This window comes from Pseudorca crassidens, chromosome 8 (assembly GCF_039906515.1).
Source record: "Pseudorca crassidens isolate mPseCra1 chromosome 8, mPseCra1.hap1, whole genome shotgun sequence".
NCBI classification, from domain to species: domain Eukaryota; kingdom Metazoa; phylum Chordata; class Mammalia; order Artiodactyla; family Delphinidae; genus Pseudorca; species Pseudorca crassidens.
In genome coordinates, this window is record NC_090303.1 from 31939554 (window position 1) to 31956374 (window position 16821).

The window sequence follows — 16821 nt, forward strand, 5'->3', positions numbered from 1 at the left end:
CTATGTAATAAAGAATTCGGCTGGCCTTTGTCCCAGGTTCCTGGGAGGTAGCCTCCAAAAGCCTGGAAGTTCCTGACTGATTGTCTTTGTTATTCATGGTGGGCCCCTAAATAGTTCGTGCTGAGATAACTCAGAATGGGGGTTCGCCATGTCAGAAAGACCAACCCTGCCATTAGAGGGTTAGGGCTTTTCAGTTGGGGGAGGCAGGGGAGACCAGGAAATTGAGTTCAACCAAGTGGCTAATGATTCAATCATATCTACACGATAAAACATCAATAAAAATACTAATTATGTAGAAAAAAGTCATTATTTTAGAGATACACATGGAAATATCTAGCAGTGAAATGTCACAATTTTTAATTTAAATAGTCTCCAAAAATTGGAGAAAACAAATATTGCAAGATGTTTAAATTGTTAAAATCTAAGTGATGGATATATGGGTATTTATCATGTTTCTATTTTTCAGTACATTTGAAATTTTTAATAATAAAAAGTCAAGATAAAGTTACTTTGGGAACACCTGTGCATGAAGTAGTGAGTTGGATTTCCATGACTATCTTTAAATGGGGACAGGATGAAGAGGAGAAAACTAGGAATATTCTACCATTATCTTACCATATCCTGCCATAGAAGCGCCATTCTCGACATCCACTGTGTTCTTATTTTCCTCTGCTAGAGCTTTAACGTATCTTTTGCTTAAATCTAGTATTTGTTCACGTAACTTGACACTGCTTTGATGTCTTGGTTGTTGAAAAGTATAGTGCAGTAACATCAATCCCCAAATGAGTCCAAATATAAGCAACAGTAAACTCAATTTTTGGGACATATTTTTTCTTGAGATTGTAAAAATCATTTCTGATGAAGCAAACAGACTCAATTGAAAAACGGTAACTAGAGGCAAGCCACCAAACAATCAAGACTTTTCAAAGAAAAAAGAAAAAAATCTTCTCCTCTAATGTATATTCTTCATCTTCAGCAAGGTTGCCTCCAACTCTCAATTAACTCTGTAAAATTGAGAAGAAAAAAGGTGATTAGTCTTAACCTGCATCAGTAACAGAATAGACAATGATAGATAAGAAGAGATTCTATAAACAGTTTTTATTCAGAACTGGATCAACTTCTTTGATAACTTTCTCTACCACTAAATAAGCTTCTGGGTCTTTTATCAGCTCCATTTACATAGCTCTTCAACAATTTAAACTAGAAATAAATGTCAATTCATTAAAACTACCTGAAAGAAATGCCACCATGGTCACAAAATTCTTTGAATGACTTCTTATCATTTGTAACTAAAACTATGGATATATAAGATTTATAGCAGATCTCAGCCCATTCAAATAGAGGTCACCAACCTAAATGTGTAAAAGCAATTCCTCCTCCTCCTCCTTTAAAAAGAAAAAAGAGGTTGATGCCAAAATGAAAGTATGAAATAAGGAAAGGTGAAACAGACTGGAAGATGAAAAAGGCTGTCTGACTTTAAAAAAAACAAAACCAAAAACAAAACCCACAATATAAATAAGAATGCCAGTATTTGAAAATGTCACTAGAAAATACTACTAATGGCAATGAGATAATTTTAAAAAGCATCCAATCTTAAGTTGAAAAATAAGTTGTAATTTCTAAGTTCACACTTTTAAGTTTATACCAGACATGACATGTGCTAAAACAGGTAGAAATTTTTTTTTACCTTTCCAAATTTACAATTTACAATTCTAAATTTTAAATAATGCAGGTATTTTTATAATTTATAAAATTTATAATTTTTATAATTTAAGGAAAAATTGAAAGGTTATATACTTCAGTTTTTTAAAAAAGAGAAAGGTAATGACCATCATGGAATCTTCAAACACCTGGACAGTAACAATGTGCATGAATCACCAAAGTGTCCAGTGAAGAAAACTCTTCAATTACGTCTAATGGAGTAAAATTCGTTAGGAAGAAATATACCTGGAGTCAAAAAGTGCATTTAAGAGCTTAATGAAAATAATCTTAAGAACTTTTTAACTTCCTAGAGTAGTATGGTCAAATAAAACATGCTAATTCTAACCCACTTAATAGAGTATAATCAGTGAACTAAAAAAATCTAGTTTGAGGATAGTAAGACTAGAAATGAATACAGTATCAATAAAGGTGAAGCACTCAATCATTTTCAACACATATTTATGAGTCAGCATATATGCTAGGCAGTAGGAAAACCATGTTTTGCCCTAGAAATTTGCTTTCCAGCATAGCTGCTTTCAAACCTTTTTTTAAATAAAATAAAGTATTTACTCAATAATCTTATGCAAAATATCAAAACAAAATACATACAATCAAAGCTTCTCTAGCAGATGCATGTGTGCTGAGGTATGTGTAAGTGGGGGACCTCTTGCCCTGCCAATTCTTGTTCAGAAAATGACCACTCTTACTTTCCCCCACCCGGCTACGTAGTCCCCGACACGCGTCTAATAAATCCTGGAGCTCCAAGGTCTGAAGAACACCAATCTACTCTTGATGAAGTGTACTCATCCTGCCAAACCTCACTACAAGCATGACTACACCACTAACTGGGTATATTAATTACCATGGTAAACTAATAACAGTATTAAAAATTAGGAATTAACTCATTTTCTAATTTTCTTCCACTTCTGCTTTTTTCTTTAGTTACCATGCACACAATAAACCCCCTCAGATCTCATTGAAACAAAACCATTAATATCAATACTGGATTTTACTAAACTTTGCTTAGCAAAGTAAGGTAAACGTTACCTAATATCTTTTTCTACAAAGATTTTTACATTTGAGTTCAGAAAGTAGAAATTCTGGATTCTCAAGCAAAATTTTAAAACATTCTTTGATAAATGTATGTTAAATGTATTCTTTTATAAATCTTTACAGGCTCCTATGTCTTTTCAAGTTTGACCTGAGTGCTAGATTATCTGACCCAGCACTCAGTGTAAAAGTCAACTGGGAATCTGTCCTGAAGCAGTCGGAACAGGGTTCTAAAGGTGGCATGACAACAAAGCCAGAAAAGTGACATCACCAGAGAATCGAGAACATAGACTTGAAGGTATTTTGGCAAATGAAGGTTAAAATGACAGCTGAGAAAGCTCTAGGTTACTATACCTATCCAAGACCAAAAAGGGAGAGACTGAAAACCAGAAGGACAGAGCATACTTCAATTAAATAACATCAACAATCATTACTACAATCACTTACTTTACCAGACTCTGCTCTAAGCTCCTTACATGAATTAACTTATTTAATCTTCACAACATCCCACACTAATATTCTCACTTAAACAGGTGAAAACACTGAAGCGAAGAGACATTAAATAACTTGCCCAAGGTCCAACAACTAGATACCGTTGAGAAAGAGGATTCAAAGCTCAGGCTCTTAACCACCGCCCCTCTTTTACAGCAATGCCAATAAAACAGGAGCAGCACAAACTGCAGCGGTGAACGAGTGCTGAGTCCTTATCATGGGCCTAGCTCTGAAATAAACACTTCACAAAGGTTACTTCATTTAATATTTGCATAACCTCAGAAGAAAAATGTTGTTGTTATTCCCACTTTAGAGATGATTAAATTAAGGCTTTGTTTGAGTGGTTAGCCTGCCTAAGATTTTTAGCCAGGTCCACTGACTTCACTTGCCCAAACTCTGGCAAGGGCTACAAGTCCACAAATTCGGAATCTCCATCTCCATTCAGGGTCTCTCCTTTCCTTTAAAAGGGTCCTTAAACCCAGTCCTATTAGAACTCCTAGGTTTTACAAAACTCTACAATAAAGTGACAACTCTCTAAACTGTAAATGGCATCAGGCAGAGAACAGGAGATTCGTGGGTAAGGAAGCAGGGGTGGCTAGTGGAGGAAAATAGTCAAACAGGGAGCCTGATAGTAAGAGGTAAAATCCTTCTAAGTAGGTACAAGATTAAGAATGACAGGCTGCTCACCATTATGAACACAAACTTTGCTTAACGTGTGAGTGGCAGTACCAAAACCAGACACAGAGAGAAAACACTGGTAGTGGACAAGGCAGAAGCACAGCTGAGGAGGATATGCCCCCAAAGTAATAAATCCCAGGGAACAAGGAGGCCTAGTTTAAACCTAGTGTTTCTCAGTGTGAGGGACCCAAAGATCTAAGCTGCAAACATTAAATAAAGAGCCCCTTATTGCTCTATATTGACTGTATATTACCCAACTGTACCATCAGATTCAGAAAAGAGTCTTTCATCAAAGGTCTTCATAGGCTTGACTCTACATGGAATGTGTCTGCTCACCACTGCCCTCAACAAAATTAAAGCAGGCCATCGCAGGAGGAAGTCAGGAACTTTTACAGGGACTCTACAGTAAGAAATTTATATGCTTTGTATCAATAACTTGCTTGTGTTCCTTATATGTTTTTCTGTGGAGATGAGTAAAATATTTACTGTAAAAGGGTTTGTCTTTGGGAATAGCAAAGAGGTGAGAAGTTGGGAGCAATTAACCCCATGCGATATTACAGAACTACAAAAGGACACGAAGGAATAAAGTGAGTGTGGGAGCTACCAGGAAGAAAGGATAGCCTGAAGCCTTCTCTAAGTTGAAAAGATGGCCCAGAGCCAGCTTATGCCTGACAAAGAGCTGAGCAGTTCAATGGCCCATGAGGATTCTCTGCTGTGACACAAGACAACCTGAAAACTGTTCTACCTAAGGGTTCACTTCCACAAGCAATTCCAAGCAAGCCCAGCAGAGGTGACTAAAATTCCAACAAGGATACAATTCTGCCTTTGGTCTCTTCTCAGGCAATATTTCACATTAAAACCGCGTGGAGAGTTTTGTTGTGTTGTTTTTTTTTTAATCCCGATGCTGGGTCACACCCCATATCAATTAAATTAGAATGCCTGGAGCTCAGAGCCAGGCATCAGTATTTTTTGAAGAGTCCTATTTTATTCCAATGTATAGCAAAGTTTGTCCAAATCGCAAATTGCTTCATTAAACAGCAACGACAGCTACAGGAAGGGCCACTAATTTCAATGTTACAAGTCAGTTCATCAGGTATGACACAGGATTCCTACCTGTGCCTACCTATAATGACTTTGAAGGGGAAGGGGTTAGAGAGAGAGAAAACAAGGGATCTCTGCTGGAACACAAGTCATTCCTGCCAGGGTGGGCTAGGCCCTGCATTTACTAGGCAGGGGTGGGGGTGGACTGAATAGAAAGCAATTTCCACTGGGACCACTTCAGTCCCTAGGATTAACATGAATATACTCTTCTGTTCTCTAAGAGATATTTCTGTGGTTTCGTATAGAAAAAAAGCAGACAAGAAGTTTTTGAATTCTTTAGCAACTAAAGGTAATGTACTTTAGTGCTTTTAAAGAGAAATAATTCTTAGACTCAATCTTTAGGAAGGAGAAAGAAAAGGGAAAGTTCATTCTCTCTCCTTTCTGTGCAATGTTCAAAGTTGCAAATGGCATAGAACATGCACTTTGAACCTCCCCAGTTTTTCTTTGTGTTTCAAGTACTGGTCCAGCTCCTGGAAGGCCACCTAGATCAGGATGGAGACAATAACTAGAAGTCTAAAAGGCCTACACTGTCGTTGAGAACTTATGGCTACCATCCAGCAGATTATTTATTAGAGTTCTTCCTCCACCAAAATAGTCTAAAATCCAAAAACTTTTAAATCCTAACTTCTAGGCCACTATATTAATTTCCTACTAATCACTTAAAAAAATAAAACTTCAAATATGTCCCAAGTAACAACTGGAGTTTTTAAAGGCAAAAATAAAATCATTATTGAAATGGAGCAAGACCCTGTGTGGGCCTCCTGGGTACAAATCCTTTCTGTGTCCCGTTTCTTGTTTTTAGGAAATAGGCTTCATTCACCCTCCTAGACCTTCCCTGAGTTCCAAAGGACATATTCAAACAGTCGCTAATTAGGGAAGTGAGAGAATGCAGAAACAAAGGAGCAGTCAAGAAACCACAGTGCAGTAACAGGGCAAGGTTCTGGTTCCTCCCCAAGGAATGAACGTAACACGCCTCTGAGTTCTTCTTCAGGAACTAAAGTCCTCACCCAGTTGGAAGACAGTAACTTCAGTCTGAGCACAAAATTTGTGGAAGACCACCCTGTTACCTCACCCCCAACCAATCAGAAGGAAGTCACACACCACACAGCTCTCACCCTAAATTTTGCCTATAAAAACTTCTCCCTGGGCTTCCCTGATGGCACAGTGGTTAAGAATCCCCTGTCAATGGAGGGGACATGGGTTCCAGCTCTGGTCCGGGAAGATCCCACATGCCGCGGAGCAACTAAGCCCGTGCACCACAGCTACTGAGTCCGCGCTCTAGGGCCCGCGAGCCACAACTACTGAGCCCACATGCCTAGAGCCCATGCTCTGCAACAAGAGAAGCCACAGCAATGAGAAGCCCATGCACTGCAACGGTGACCCAACACAGCCAAAAATTAATTAATTAATTTTAAAAAAATTCCTCCATGTCCTTAAAAAAAAAAAACACTTCTCCCTGAAAACAGGCTTTTTGTGTATTAGCTGTCCCAGACTCCTTCTATGGCGCCTTACAATAAACACTGTGCTTCCCCTTCCGACAACCCAGTGTCAGCAGACTGGCTTGGCTTTACTGCACACAGGCGGACCCAAGTTTTGGTTCAGTAAATTTATCACCTTCATCATCATTATTATTTTGACTTAAGAGAGACTTCTGAATATTTTTAAGACTCCCAGGGGAAATTTCTCATCCTGTGGTGGGAGACAGATGGACCCCAGGCTGAACAGTTTCTCCCCTGTGGACAGAAACTCCATAAAAGCAGGATGATGGAGGAGGCTGGGCCCTGCCCAGATAAGGGATGAAAGACCATATATTCCTCATTCTCAAAGTCAAGGAGACCTCCCTGACTACACATGAGCAGAAAGACTCCTTGGAGGTCAAAAACGGAGGGGGCACCACCCCACAGTGATATCAACTACCCATAGGCCTCTTAGCTAGAATCCACCTTGGCTAAGAGATGTGCATCACACATGGGATGACCCTGAGATATACATAATACAGACTCAGAACCAGGCAAAGCAAGATGACTGGCCAAAGGAAACCCAGAAGAAATGCCCCATAAAAGTGATTCAAACTGCCACAAGGGCATGACTCTCTCTCTGAGCCCACCCATGCATCTATCCACACGTACTGTACTCTTTTTCCTCCTAATAAACACTTTACTTGCTTCACTACTTTCCATCTCTATGTGGAAATTCATTTCTACACAGCTGACAGGCCAGGGCCTTGTCACTGGCCACTGGTCCCTGGTGGTACAGTGGCTAGGATTCAGCACTCTCACTGCCGCTGCCTGACCTCAATCTCTGGCCAGGAACCGAAATCCTGCTTCAAGCCACTGTAGGCCAAGGCCATCCAAGATCAATCCAACTGCAGAAATTACAAAAGAAAATTACACACCGAAATAGAGACACAGATGTAGAGAACAAACGTATGGACACCAAGAGGGAAAAGCGAGGTGGGGGGGATGAACTGGGAGACTAGGATTGACATATATACACTAAAATGTATAAAACAGATAACTAATAAGAACATGCCATATAGCACAGGGAACTCCACTTTGCTGTACAGTAGAAACTAACACAACATTGTAAAACAACTATACCCCAATAAAAAAAAAATAATAAATTAATTTAATTAAATTAAAACAAGTAGGTAACATACCTACTAAATATTTAAGGGGAAAAAAAGAAAAAGAAATTACACACCATGTGGCCCAAAGGTAGAAGAATTAAGGAGAGGAGACACACTTAAAATGAAGTATCTGTAGAGCACTAGATTTGAAGAAGGGCAAGAGAGTGTGGTCCAAGTACCATCATCTCCAACTGAATTCCTGCAGCTACTTCTCAAGTGGTTTCCCAGATTCCTCTCCAACCCCACTTCAAGCCATTGTCCTCAGCAAAACAAGTCATGATTTGAATAGTCACAATTTAAATTTCTCCAAAGGAGATATGCAAATTGTCCATAAGCACATGAAAAGATGCTCAAATCACTAATCCTTAGGGAAATGCAAATTAAAACCACAATGAAATACCACTTCACACCCATCAGCATGGCTATGAAGGGCATCAGAACATGCCAACCCAAAATATGCCACTTTGGTATAAGGATTATTTTGAGCTGAAGGTAACTGACAAATAACAGATGCAGGAAGGCCTCCCTGTACTCCCCTTTTCTGCCTAAAAGCAAGACATGAATTACCTATGAGAAAGGTGAGAACACTCTTATCACAGGAGACAAGGCACAGATGCTGAGATAAATCTGAACAAATACACCTTACTAAAAGAAACCTTATCTTCCATTAGTTTCCCCCATTTATTCACCTTCCCACAATTTACTACCTCCAGAAGCTCAGACTCCTTTTCCTTTGTCTTGTCACATTTCCACAATTTATGGCTCTTTGTTTAAATGGTATATAAGGTCTCAGCACTAACTACTTCTTTGGCGCTTTCATTTCATTTCTGTGATGCCCACCATTTGCACATGAAAAAAACCTTTTTCTCCAGTTGATCGATCTTTTGTCAGTTTAGTTTGCAGAGCCCTGGGCACTGAACCTACGAAGGTAGATGAAAAGGTTTTTTCCTTCCCCTACAGCAATTATTAAAAAAAAAAAAAATCAGAGAAATTGCCGAGGCTTCTGGGAAGACGGCAGAGGAGTAGGACGCGGAGATCGCCTTCCTCCCCACAGATACGCCAGAAATACATCTACACGTGGAGCAACTCCTGCAGAGCACCAACTGAATGCTGGCAGAAGACCTCAGACCTCCCTAAAGGCAAGAAACACGCCACGTACCTGGGTAGGGCAAAAGAAAAAAGAATAAACAGAGACAAAAGGACAGGGACAGGACCTGCACCAGTGGGAGGGAGCTGTGAAGGAGGAAAGGTTTCCACACACTAGGAAGCCCCTTCACGGGCAGAGACTGCGGGTGGCGGAGGGGGAAGCTTCGGAGCCGCGGAGGAGAGCGCAGCCACAGGGGTTGCGGAGGGCAAAGCAGAGAGATTCCCGCACAGAGGATTGGTGCCAACCAGCACTCACCAGCCCAAGAGGCTTGTCTGCTCACCCGCAGGGACGGGTGGGGCTGGGAGCTGAGGCTCGGGCTTTGGTCGGATCCCAGGGAGAGGACTGGGGTTGGCGGCGTGAACACAGCCTGCAGGGGATTAGTGCGCTGCGGCTGGCCAGGAGGGAGTCCGGGGAAAAGTCTGGACCTGCTGAAGACACAAGAGATTTTTTCTTCCCTCTGTTTCCTGGTGTGCGAGGAGAGAGGATTAAGAATGCTGCTTAAAGGAGCTCCAAGAAACAGGCGCGAGCCACGGCTAACAGCGCGGACCCCAGAGACGGGCATGAGATGCTAAGGCTGCTGCTGCCACCACCAAGAAGCCTGAGTGCGAGCACAGGTCACTATCCACACACCCCTTCCGGGGAGCCTGTGCAGCCCGCCACTGCCAGGGTCCCGGGATCCAGGGACAACTCCCCCGGGAGAACACACGGCGCGCCTCAGGCTGGTGCAACGTCACGCCGGCCTCTGCCGCCGCAGGACCGCCCCGCACTCCGTACCCCTCCCTTCTCCCGGCCTGAGTGAGCCAGAGCCCCTGAATCAGCGGCTCCTTTAACCTCGTCCTGTCTGAGCAAAAAACAGACGCCCTCCGGCGACCTACACGCAGAGGCGGGGCCAAATCCAAAGCTGAGCCCCTGGAGCTGTGAGAACAAAGAAGAGAAAGGGAAATCTCTCCCAGCAGCCTCAGAAGCAGCGGATTAAAGCTCCACAATCAACCTGATGTACCTGCATCTGTGGAATACCTGAATAGACAACGAATCATCCCAAATTGAGGAGGTGGACTTTGAGAGCAAGATTTATGATTTTTTCCCCTTTTCCTCTTTTTGTGAGTGTGTATGTGTATGCTTCTGTGTGAGATTTTGTCTGTATAGCTTTGCTTCCACCATTTGTCCAAGGGTTCTATCCGTCCGTTTTTTTCTTAATTTTTTCCTTAATAATTACTTTTTATTTTAATAACTTTATTTTATTTTACTTTATCTTCATTCTTTCTTTCCTTCCTTCCCTCCTTTAGACAACGAATCATCCCAGCTTGAGGAGGTGAACTTTGACAGCAAGATTTATGATTTTTTCCCCTTCTCCTCTTTTTGTGACTGTGTATGTGTATGCTTCTGTGTGAGACTTTGTCTGTATAGCTTTGCTTCCACCATTTGTCCTAGGGTTCTATCCGTCCGTTTTTTTTTTTCTCTTAATAATTATTTTTCTATTTTAATAACTTTATTATATTTTATCTTATTTTATTTTACCTTATCTTTTTTCTTTCCTTCCCTCATTCCTTCCTTCCTCCCTCCCTCCCTCCATCCTTTCTTTCTTTATTTCTTTCTTTCTACTTCTACTAATTCTTTCTTTCTACTTTTTCTCCCTTTTATTCTGAGCCGTGTGGATGAAAGGCTCTTGGTGCTGCTGCCAGGAGTCAGTGCTGTGCCTCTGAGGTGGGAGAGCCAACTTCAGGACACTGGTCCACAAGAGACCTCCCAGCTTCACATAATATCAAATGGCGAAAATCTCCCAGAGATCTCCATCTCAACACCAGCACCCAGCTTCACTCAACAACCAGCAAACTACAGTGCTGGACATCCTATGCCAAACAAGTAGCAAGACAGGAATACAACCCCACCCATTAGCACACAGGCTGCCTAAAATCATAATAAGTCCATAGACACCCCAAAACACACCACCAGACGTGGACCTGCCCACCAGAAAGACAAGATCCAGCCTCATCCACCTGAACACCGGGCACTAGTCCCCTCCACCAGGAAGCCTAAAGAACCCACTGAACCAACCTTAACCACTGGGTAGAGACACCAAAAACAACGGGAACTACGAACCTGCAGCCTGCAAAAAGGAGACCCAAAACACAGTAAGATAAGCAGAATGAGAAGACAAAAAAACACACAGCAGATGAAGGAGCAAGATAAAAACCCACCAGACCTAACAAATGAAGAGGAAATAGGCAGTCTACCTGAAAAAGAATTCAGAATAATGATAGTAAAGATGATCCAAAATCTTGGAAATAGACAAAATGCAAGAAACAGTTAACAAGGACCTAGAAGAACTAAAGATGAAACAAACAATGATGAACAACACAATAAATGAAATGAAAAATACTCTAGATGGGATCAATAGCAAAATAACTGAGGCAGAAGAACGGATAAGTGACCTGGAAGATAAAATAGTGGAAATAACTACTGCAGAGCAGAATAAAGAAAAAAGAATGAAAAGAACTGAGGATAGTCTCAGAGACCTCTGGGACAACATTAAACACACCAACATTCAAATTATAGGGGTTCCAGAAGAAGAAGAGAAAAAGAAAGGGACTGAGAAAATATTTGAAGAGATTATAGTTGAAAACTTCCCTAATATGGGAAAGGAAATAATCAAGTCCAGGAAGTACACAGAGTCCCATACAGGATAAATCCACGGAGAAATACGCCAAGACACATATTAATCTAACTGTCAAAAATTGAATACAAAGAAAACATATTAAAAGCAGCAAGGGAAAAACAACAAATAACACACAAGGGAACCCCCATAAGGTTAACAGCTGATCTTTCAGCAGAAACTCTGCAAGCCAGAAAGGACTGGCAGGACATATTTAAAGTGATGAAGGAGAAAAACCTGCAACCAAGATTACTCTACCCAGCAAGGATCTCATTCAGATTTGATGGAGAAATTAAAACCTTTACAGACAAGCAAAAGCTGAGAGTTCAGCACCACCAAACCAGCTCTACAACAACTGCTAAAGGAACTTTTTAGGCAAGAAACACAAGAGAAGGAAAAGACCTACAATAACGAACCCAAAACAATTAAGAAAATGGGAATAGGAACATACATATTGATAATTACCTTAAATGTAAATGGACTAAATGCTCCCACCAAAAGACACAGATTGGCTGAATGGATACAAAAACAAGACCCATATATATGCTGTCTACAAGAGACCCACTTCAGACCTAGAGACACATACAGACTGAAAGTAAGGGGATGGAAAAAGATATTTCATGCAAATGGAAAGCTGGAGTAGCAATTCTCATATCAGACAAAATAGACTTTAAAATAAAGACTATTAGAAGAGACAAAGGAGGACACTACATAATGATCAAGGGATCGATCCAAGAAGAAGATATAACAATTGTAAATATTTATGCACCCAACATAGGAGCACCTCAATACATAAGGCAAATACTAACAGCCATAAAAGGGGAAATCGACAGTAACACATTCATAGTAGAGGATTTTAACACCCCACTTTCACCAATGGACAGATCATCCAAAATGAAAATAAATAAGGAAACACAAGCTTTAAATGATACATTAAACAAGATGGACTTAATTGATATTTATAGGACTTTCCATCCAAAAACAACAGAATACACATTTTTCTCAAGTGCTCATGGAACATTCTTCAGGATAGATCATATCTTGGGTCACAAATCAAGCCGTGGTAAATTTAAGAAAATTGAAATTGTATCAAGTATCTTTTCCGACCACAATGCTATGAGACTAGATATCAATTACAGGAAACGATCTGTAAAAAATACAAACACATGGAGACTAAACAATACACTACTTAATAACAAAGTGATCACTGAAGAAATCAAAGAGGAAATTAAAAACTACCTAGAAAAAAATGACAATGGAAATATGATGACCCAAAACCTATGGGATGCAGCAAAAGCAGTTCCAAGAGGGAAGTTTATAGCAATCCAATCCTACCTTAAGAAACAGGAAACATCTCGAATAAACAACCTAACCTTGCACCTAAAGCAATTAGAGAAACAAGAACACAAAAAATCCCAAAGTTAGCAAAAGGAAAGAAATCATAAAAATCAGATCAGAAATAAATGAAAAAGAAATGAAGGAAATGATAGCAAAGATCAATAAAACTAAAAGCTGGTTCTTTGAGAAGATAAACAAAATTGATAAACCATTAGCCAGACTCATCAAGAAAAAAGGGAGAAGACTGAAATCAATAGAATTAGAAATGAAAAAGGAGAAGTAACAACTGACACTGCAGAAATACAAAAGATCATGAGAGATTACTACAAGCAACTCTATGCCAATAAAATGGACAACCTGGAAGAAATGGACAAATTCTTATAAAGGCACAACCTGCCAAGACTGAATCAGGAAGAAATGGAAAATATGAACAGACGAATCACAAGCACTGAAATTGAAACTGATTAAAAATCTTCAAACAAGCAAAAGCCCAGGACCAGATGGCTTCACAGGCGAATTCTATCAAACATTTAGAGAAGAGCTATCACCTATCCTTCTCAAACTCTTCCAAAATATAGCAGAGGGAGGAACACTCCCCAACTCATTCTACGAGGCCACCATCACCCTGATACCAAAACCAGACAAGGATGTCACAAAGAAAGAAAACTACAGGCCAATATCACTGATGAACATAGATGCAAAACTCCTCAACAAAATACTAGCAAACTGAATCCAACAGCACATTAAACGGATCATACACCATGATCAAGTGGTGTTTATTCCAGGAATGCAAGGATTCTTCAATACACGCAAATCAATCAACGTGATACACCATATTAACAAATTGAAGGAGAAAAACCATATGATCATCTCAATAGATGCGGAGAAAGCTTTCGACAAAATTCAACACCCATTTATGATAAAAACCCTGCAGAAAGCAGGCATAGAGGGAACTTTCCTCAACATGATAAAGGCCATATATGACAAACCCACAGCCAACATCGTCCTCAATGGTGAAAATCTGAAACCATTTCCACTAAGATCAGGAACAAGACAAGGTTGCCCACTCTCACCACTCTTATTCAACACAGTTTTGGAAGTTTTAGCTACAGCAATCAGAGAAGAAAAGGAAATAAAAGGAATCCAAATCGGAAAAGAAGAAGTAAAGCTGTCACTCTTTGCAGATGACATGATACTATACATAGAGAATCCTAAAGATGCTACCAGAAAACTACTAGAGCTAATCAATGAATTTGCTGAAGTAGCAGGATACAAAATTAATGCACAGAAATCTCTGGCATTCCTATACACTAAGGATGAAAAATCTGAAAGTGAAATCAAGAAAACACTCCCATTTACCATTGCAACAAAAAGAATAAAATATCTAGGAATCAACCTACCTAAGGAGACAAAAGACCTGTATGCAGAAAATTATAAGACACTGATGAAAGAAATTAAAGATGATACAAATAGATGGAGAGATATACCATGTTCTTGGATTGGAAGAATCAACATTGTGAAAATGACTCTACTACCCAAAGCAATCTACAGATTCAATGCAGTCCCTATCAAACTACCACTGGCATTTTTCACAGAACTAGAACAAAAAATTTCACAATTTGTATGGAAACACAAAAGACCCCAAATAGCCAAAGAAATCTTGAGAACGAAAAATCGACCTGAAGGAATCAGGCTCCCTGACTTCAGACTATACTACAAAGCTACAGTAATCAAGACAGTATGGTACTGGCACAAAAACAGAAAGATAGATCAATGGAACAGGATAGAAAGCCCAGAGATAAACCCATGCACATATGGTCACCTTATCTTTGATAAAGGAGGCAGGAATGTACAGTGGAGAAAGGACAGCCTCTTCAATAAGTGGTGCTGGGAAAACTGGACAGCTACATGTAAAAGTATGAGATTAGATCACTCCCTAACATCACACACAAAAATAAGCTCAAAATGGATTAAAGACCTAAATGTAAGGCCAGAAACTATCAAACTCTTAGAGGAAAACATAGGCAGGACACTCTATGACATAAATCACAGCAAGATCCTTTTTGACCCACCTCCTAGAGAAATGGAAATAAAAACAAAAATAAACAAATGGGACCTAATGAAACTTAAAAGCTTTTGCACAGCAAAGGAAACCATAAACAAGACAAAAAGACAACCCTCAGAATGGGAGAAAATATTTGCAAATGAAGCAACTGACAAAGGATTAATCTCCAAAATTTATAAGCAGCTCATGCAGCTTAATAACAAAAAAACAAATAACCCAATCCAAAAATGGGCAGAAGACCTAAATAGACATTTCTCCAAAGAAGATATACAGACTGCCAACAAACACATGAAAGAATGCTCAACATCACTAATCATTAGAGAAATGCAAATCAAAACTACAATGAAGTATCATCTCACACCAGTCAGAATGGCCATCATCAAAAAATCTAGAAACAATAAATGCTGGAGAGGGTGTGGAGAAAAGGGAACCCTCTTACACTGTTGGTGGGAATGTAAATTGATACAGCCACTGTGGAGAACAGTATGGAGGTTCCTTAAAAAACTACAAATAGAACTTATATGACCCAGCAATCCCACTACTGGGCATATACCCTGAGAAAACCATAATTCAAAAAGAGTCATGTACCAAAATGTTCATTGCAGCTCTATTTACAATAGCCCGGAGATGGAAACAACCTAAGTGTCCATCATCGGATGAATGGATAAAGAAGATGTGGCACATATATACAATGGAATATTACTCAGCCATAAAAAGAAACGAAATTGAGCTATTTGTAATGAGGTGGATAGACCTAGAGTCTGTCATACACAGTGAAGTAAATCAGATAGAGAGAGACAAATACCGTATGCTAACACGTATATATGGAATTTAAGAAAAAAAAAAAACTGTCATGAAGAACCTAGGGGTAAGACAGGAATAAAGACTGTGTCCTACTAGACCTACTAGAGAATGGACTTGAGGATATGTGGAGGAGGAAGGGTAAGGTGTAACAAAGCGAGAGAGAGGCATGGACATATATACACTACCAAACGTAAGGTAGATAGCTAGTGGGAAGCAGCCGCATAGCACAGGGAGATCAGCTCGGTGCTTTGTGGCCGCCTGGAGGGGTGGGATAGGGAGGGTGGGAGGGAGGGAGACACAAGAGGGAAGAGGTATGGGAACATATGTATATGTATAACTGATTCACTTTGTTATAAAGCAGAAACTAACACACCATTGTAAAGCAATTATACTCCAATAAAGATGTAAAAAAAATAATAAAATTAAATTAAATTTAAAAAAATCAAAAACAACTCTTAGTACAGTTGTGGAGAAATTGAAACTCTTACACATTGCTTTTGGGAATACAAAATGGTGCAGATGCTGTGGAGAACAGTATAGCAGTTCTTAAAAAAATTAAACACAGAATTACCATTTGACCCAGCTATTCCACTTCTGGGTATAACTACAAAAGAACTCAAAGTGTTATGGAACCCAAGTTCATGTATCCAATGCACAGCAAGGACAAACAGACCGAAATGTGGGAGTTTGGAGCAGAGAAATGTTTATCATAGGGCCAAGCAAGGAGAATGGGTGGCTAGTGCTCAAAAACCCTGAACTCCCCAATGATTTTCAGGAAGAAGTTTTTATAGACAAAATTTGGGGTGAGGGCTGCAGAGTGTGTGACTTTCTTCTGATCAGTTGGTGATGAGGTTAACAGGGTGGTGTTCCAGGAATCTTGCGCTCAACCTGAAGTTAACCGTCTGCCACCTGGGTGGGGACCTTAGTTCCTGCAGAAAAGTTCAAAGATATTATGTATATTCCTTAATGAGGAACCAGGATACTGCTTTAATCGCTGCAGTACCATTTCTTGATTGTTTCTCCTTTGTCTCTGCATACCCTTACTTCCCTGATTACCGTTTGAATCTGCCCTTCAAAATTCAAGGAAGTCTAAGAGGCTGAAGTCTTTACCCCGCAAGTAAGAAAAGGGGGACATGGAAGGGCTTTTGTACCCAGGTGGGCCC

At 40.0% G+C, this 16821-nt stretch overlaps 1 protein-coding gene across 4 annotated transcripts in view; it reads right to left on the reverse strand.

The window, feature by feature from the left end:
- CCDC126 (coiled-coil domain containing 126) overlaps positions 1–16821 on the reverse strand; it is a 108643-nt gene that overhangs the window by 25944 nt on the left and 65878 nt on the right. For all 4 annotated transcript variants that reach the window (XM_067746149.1, XM_067746148.1, XM_067746147.1 and 1 more), the window contains exon 2: positions 616–1004. In XM_067746149.1, the coding sequence (XP_067602250.1) occupies positions 616–853 (238 nt within the window). In that variant the 5' untranslated portion in view covers positions 854–1004. The remainder of the gene's footprint in view (positions 1–615; positions 1005–16821) is intronic.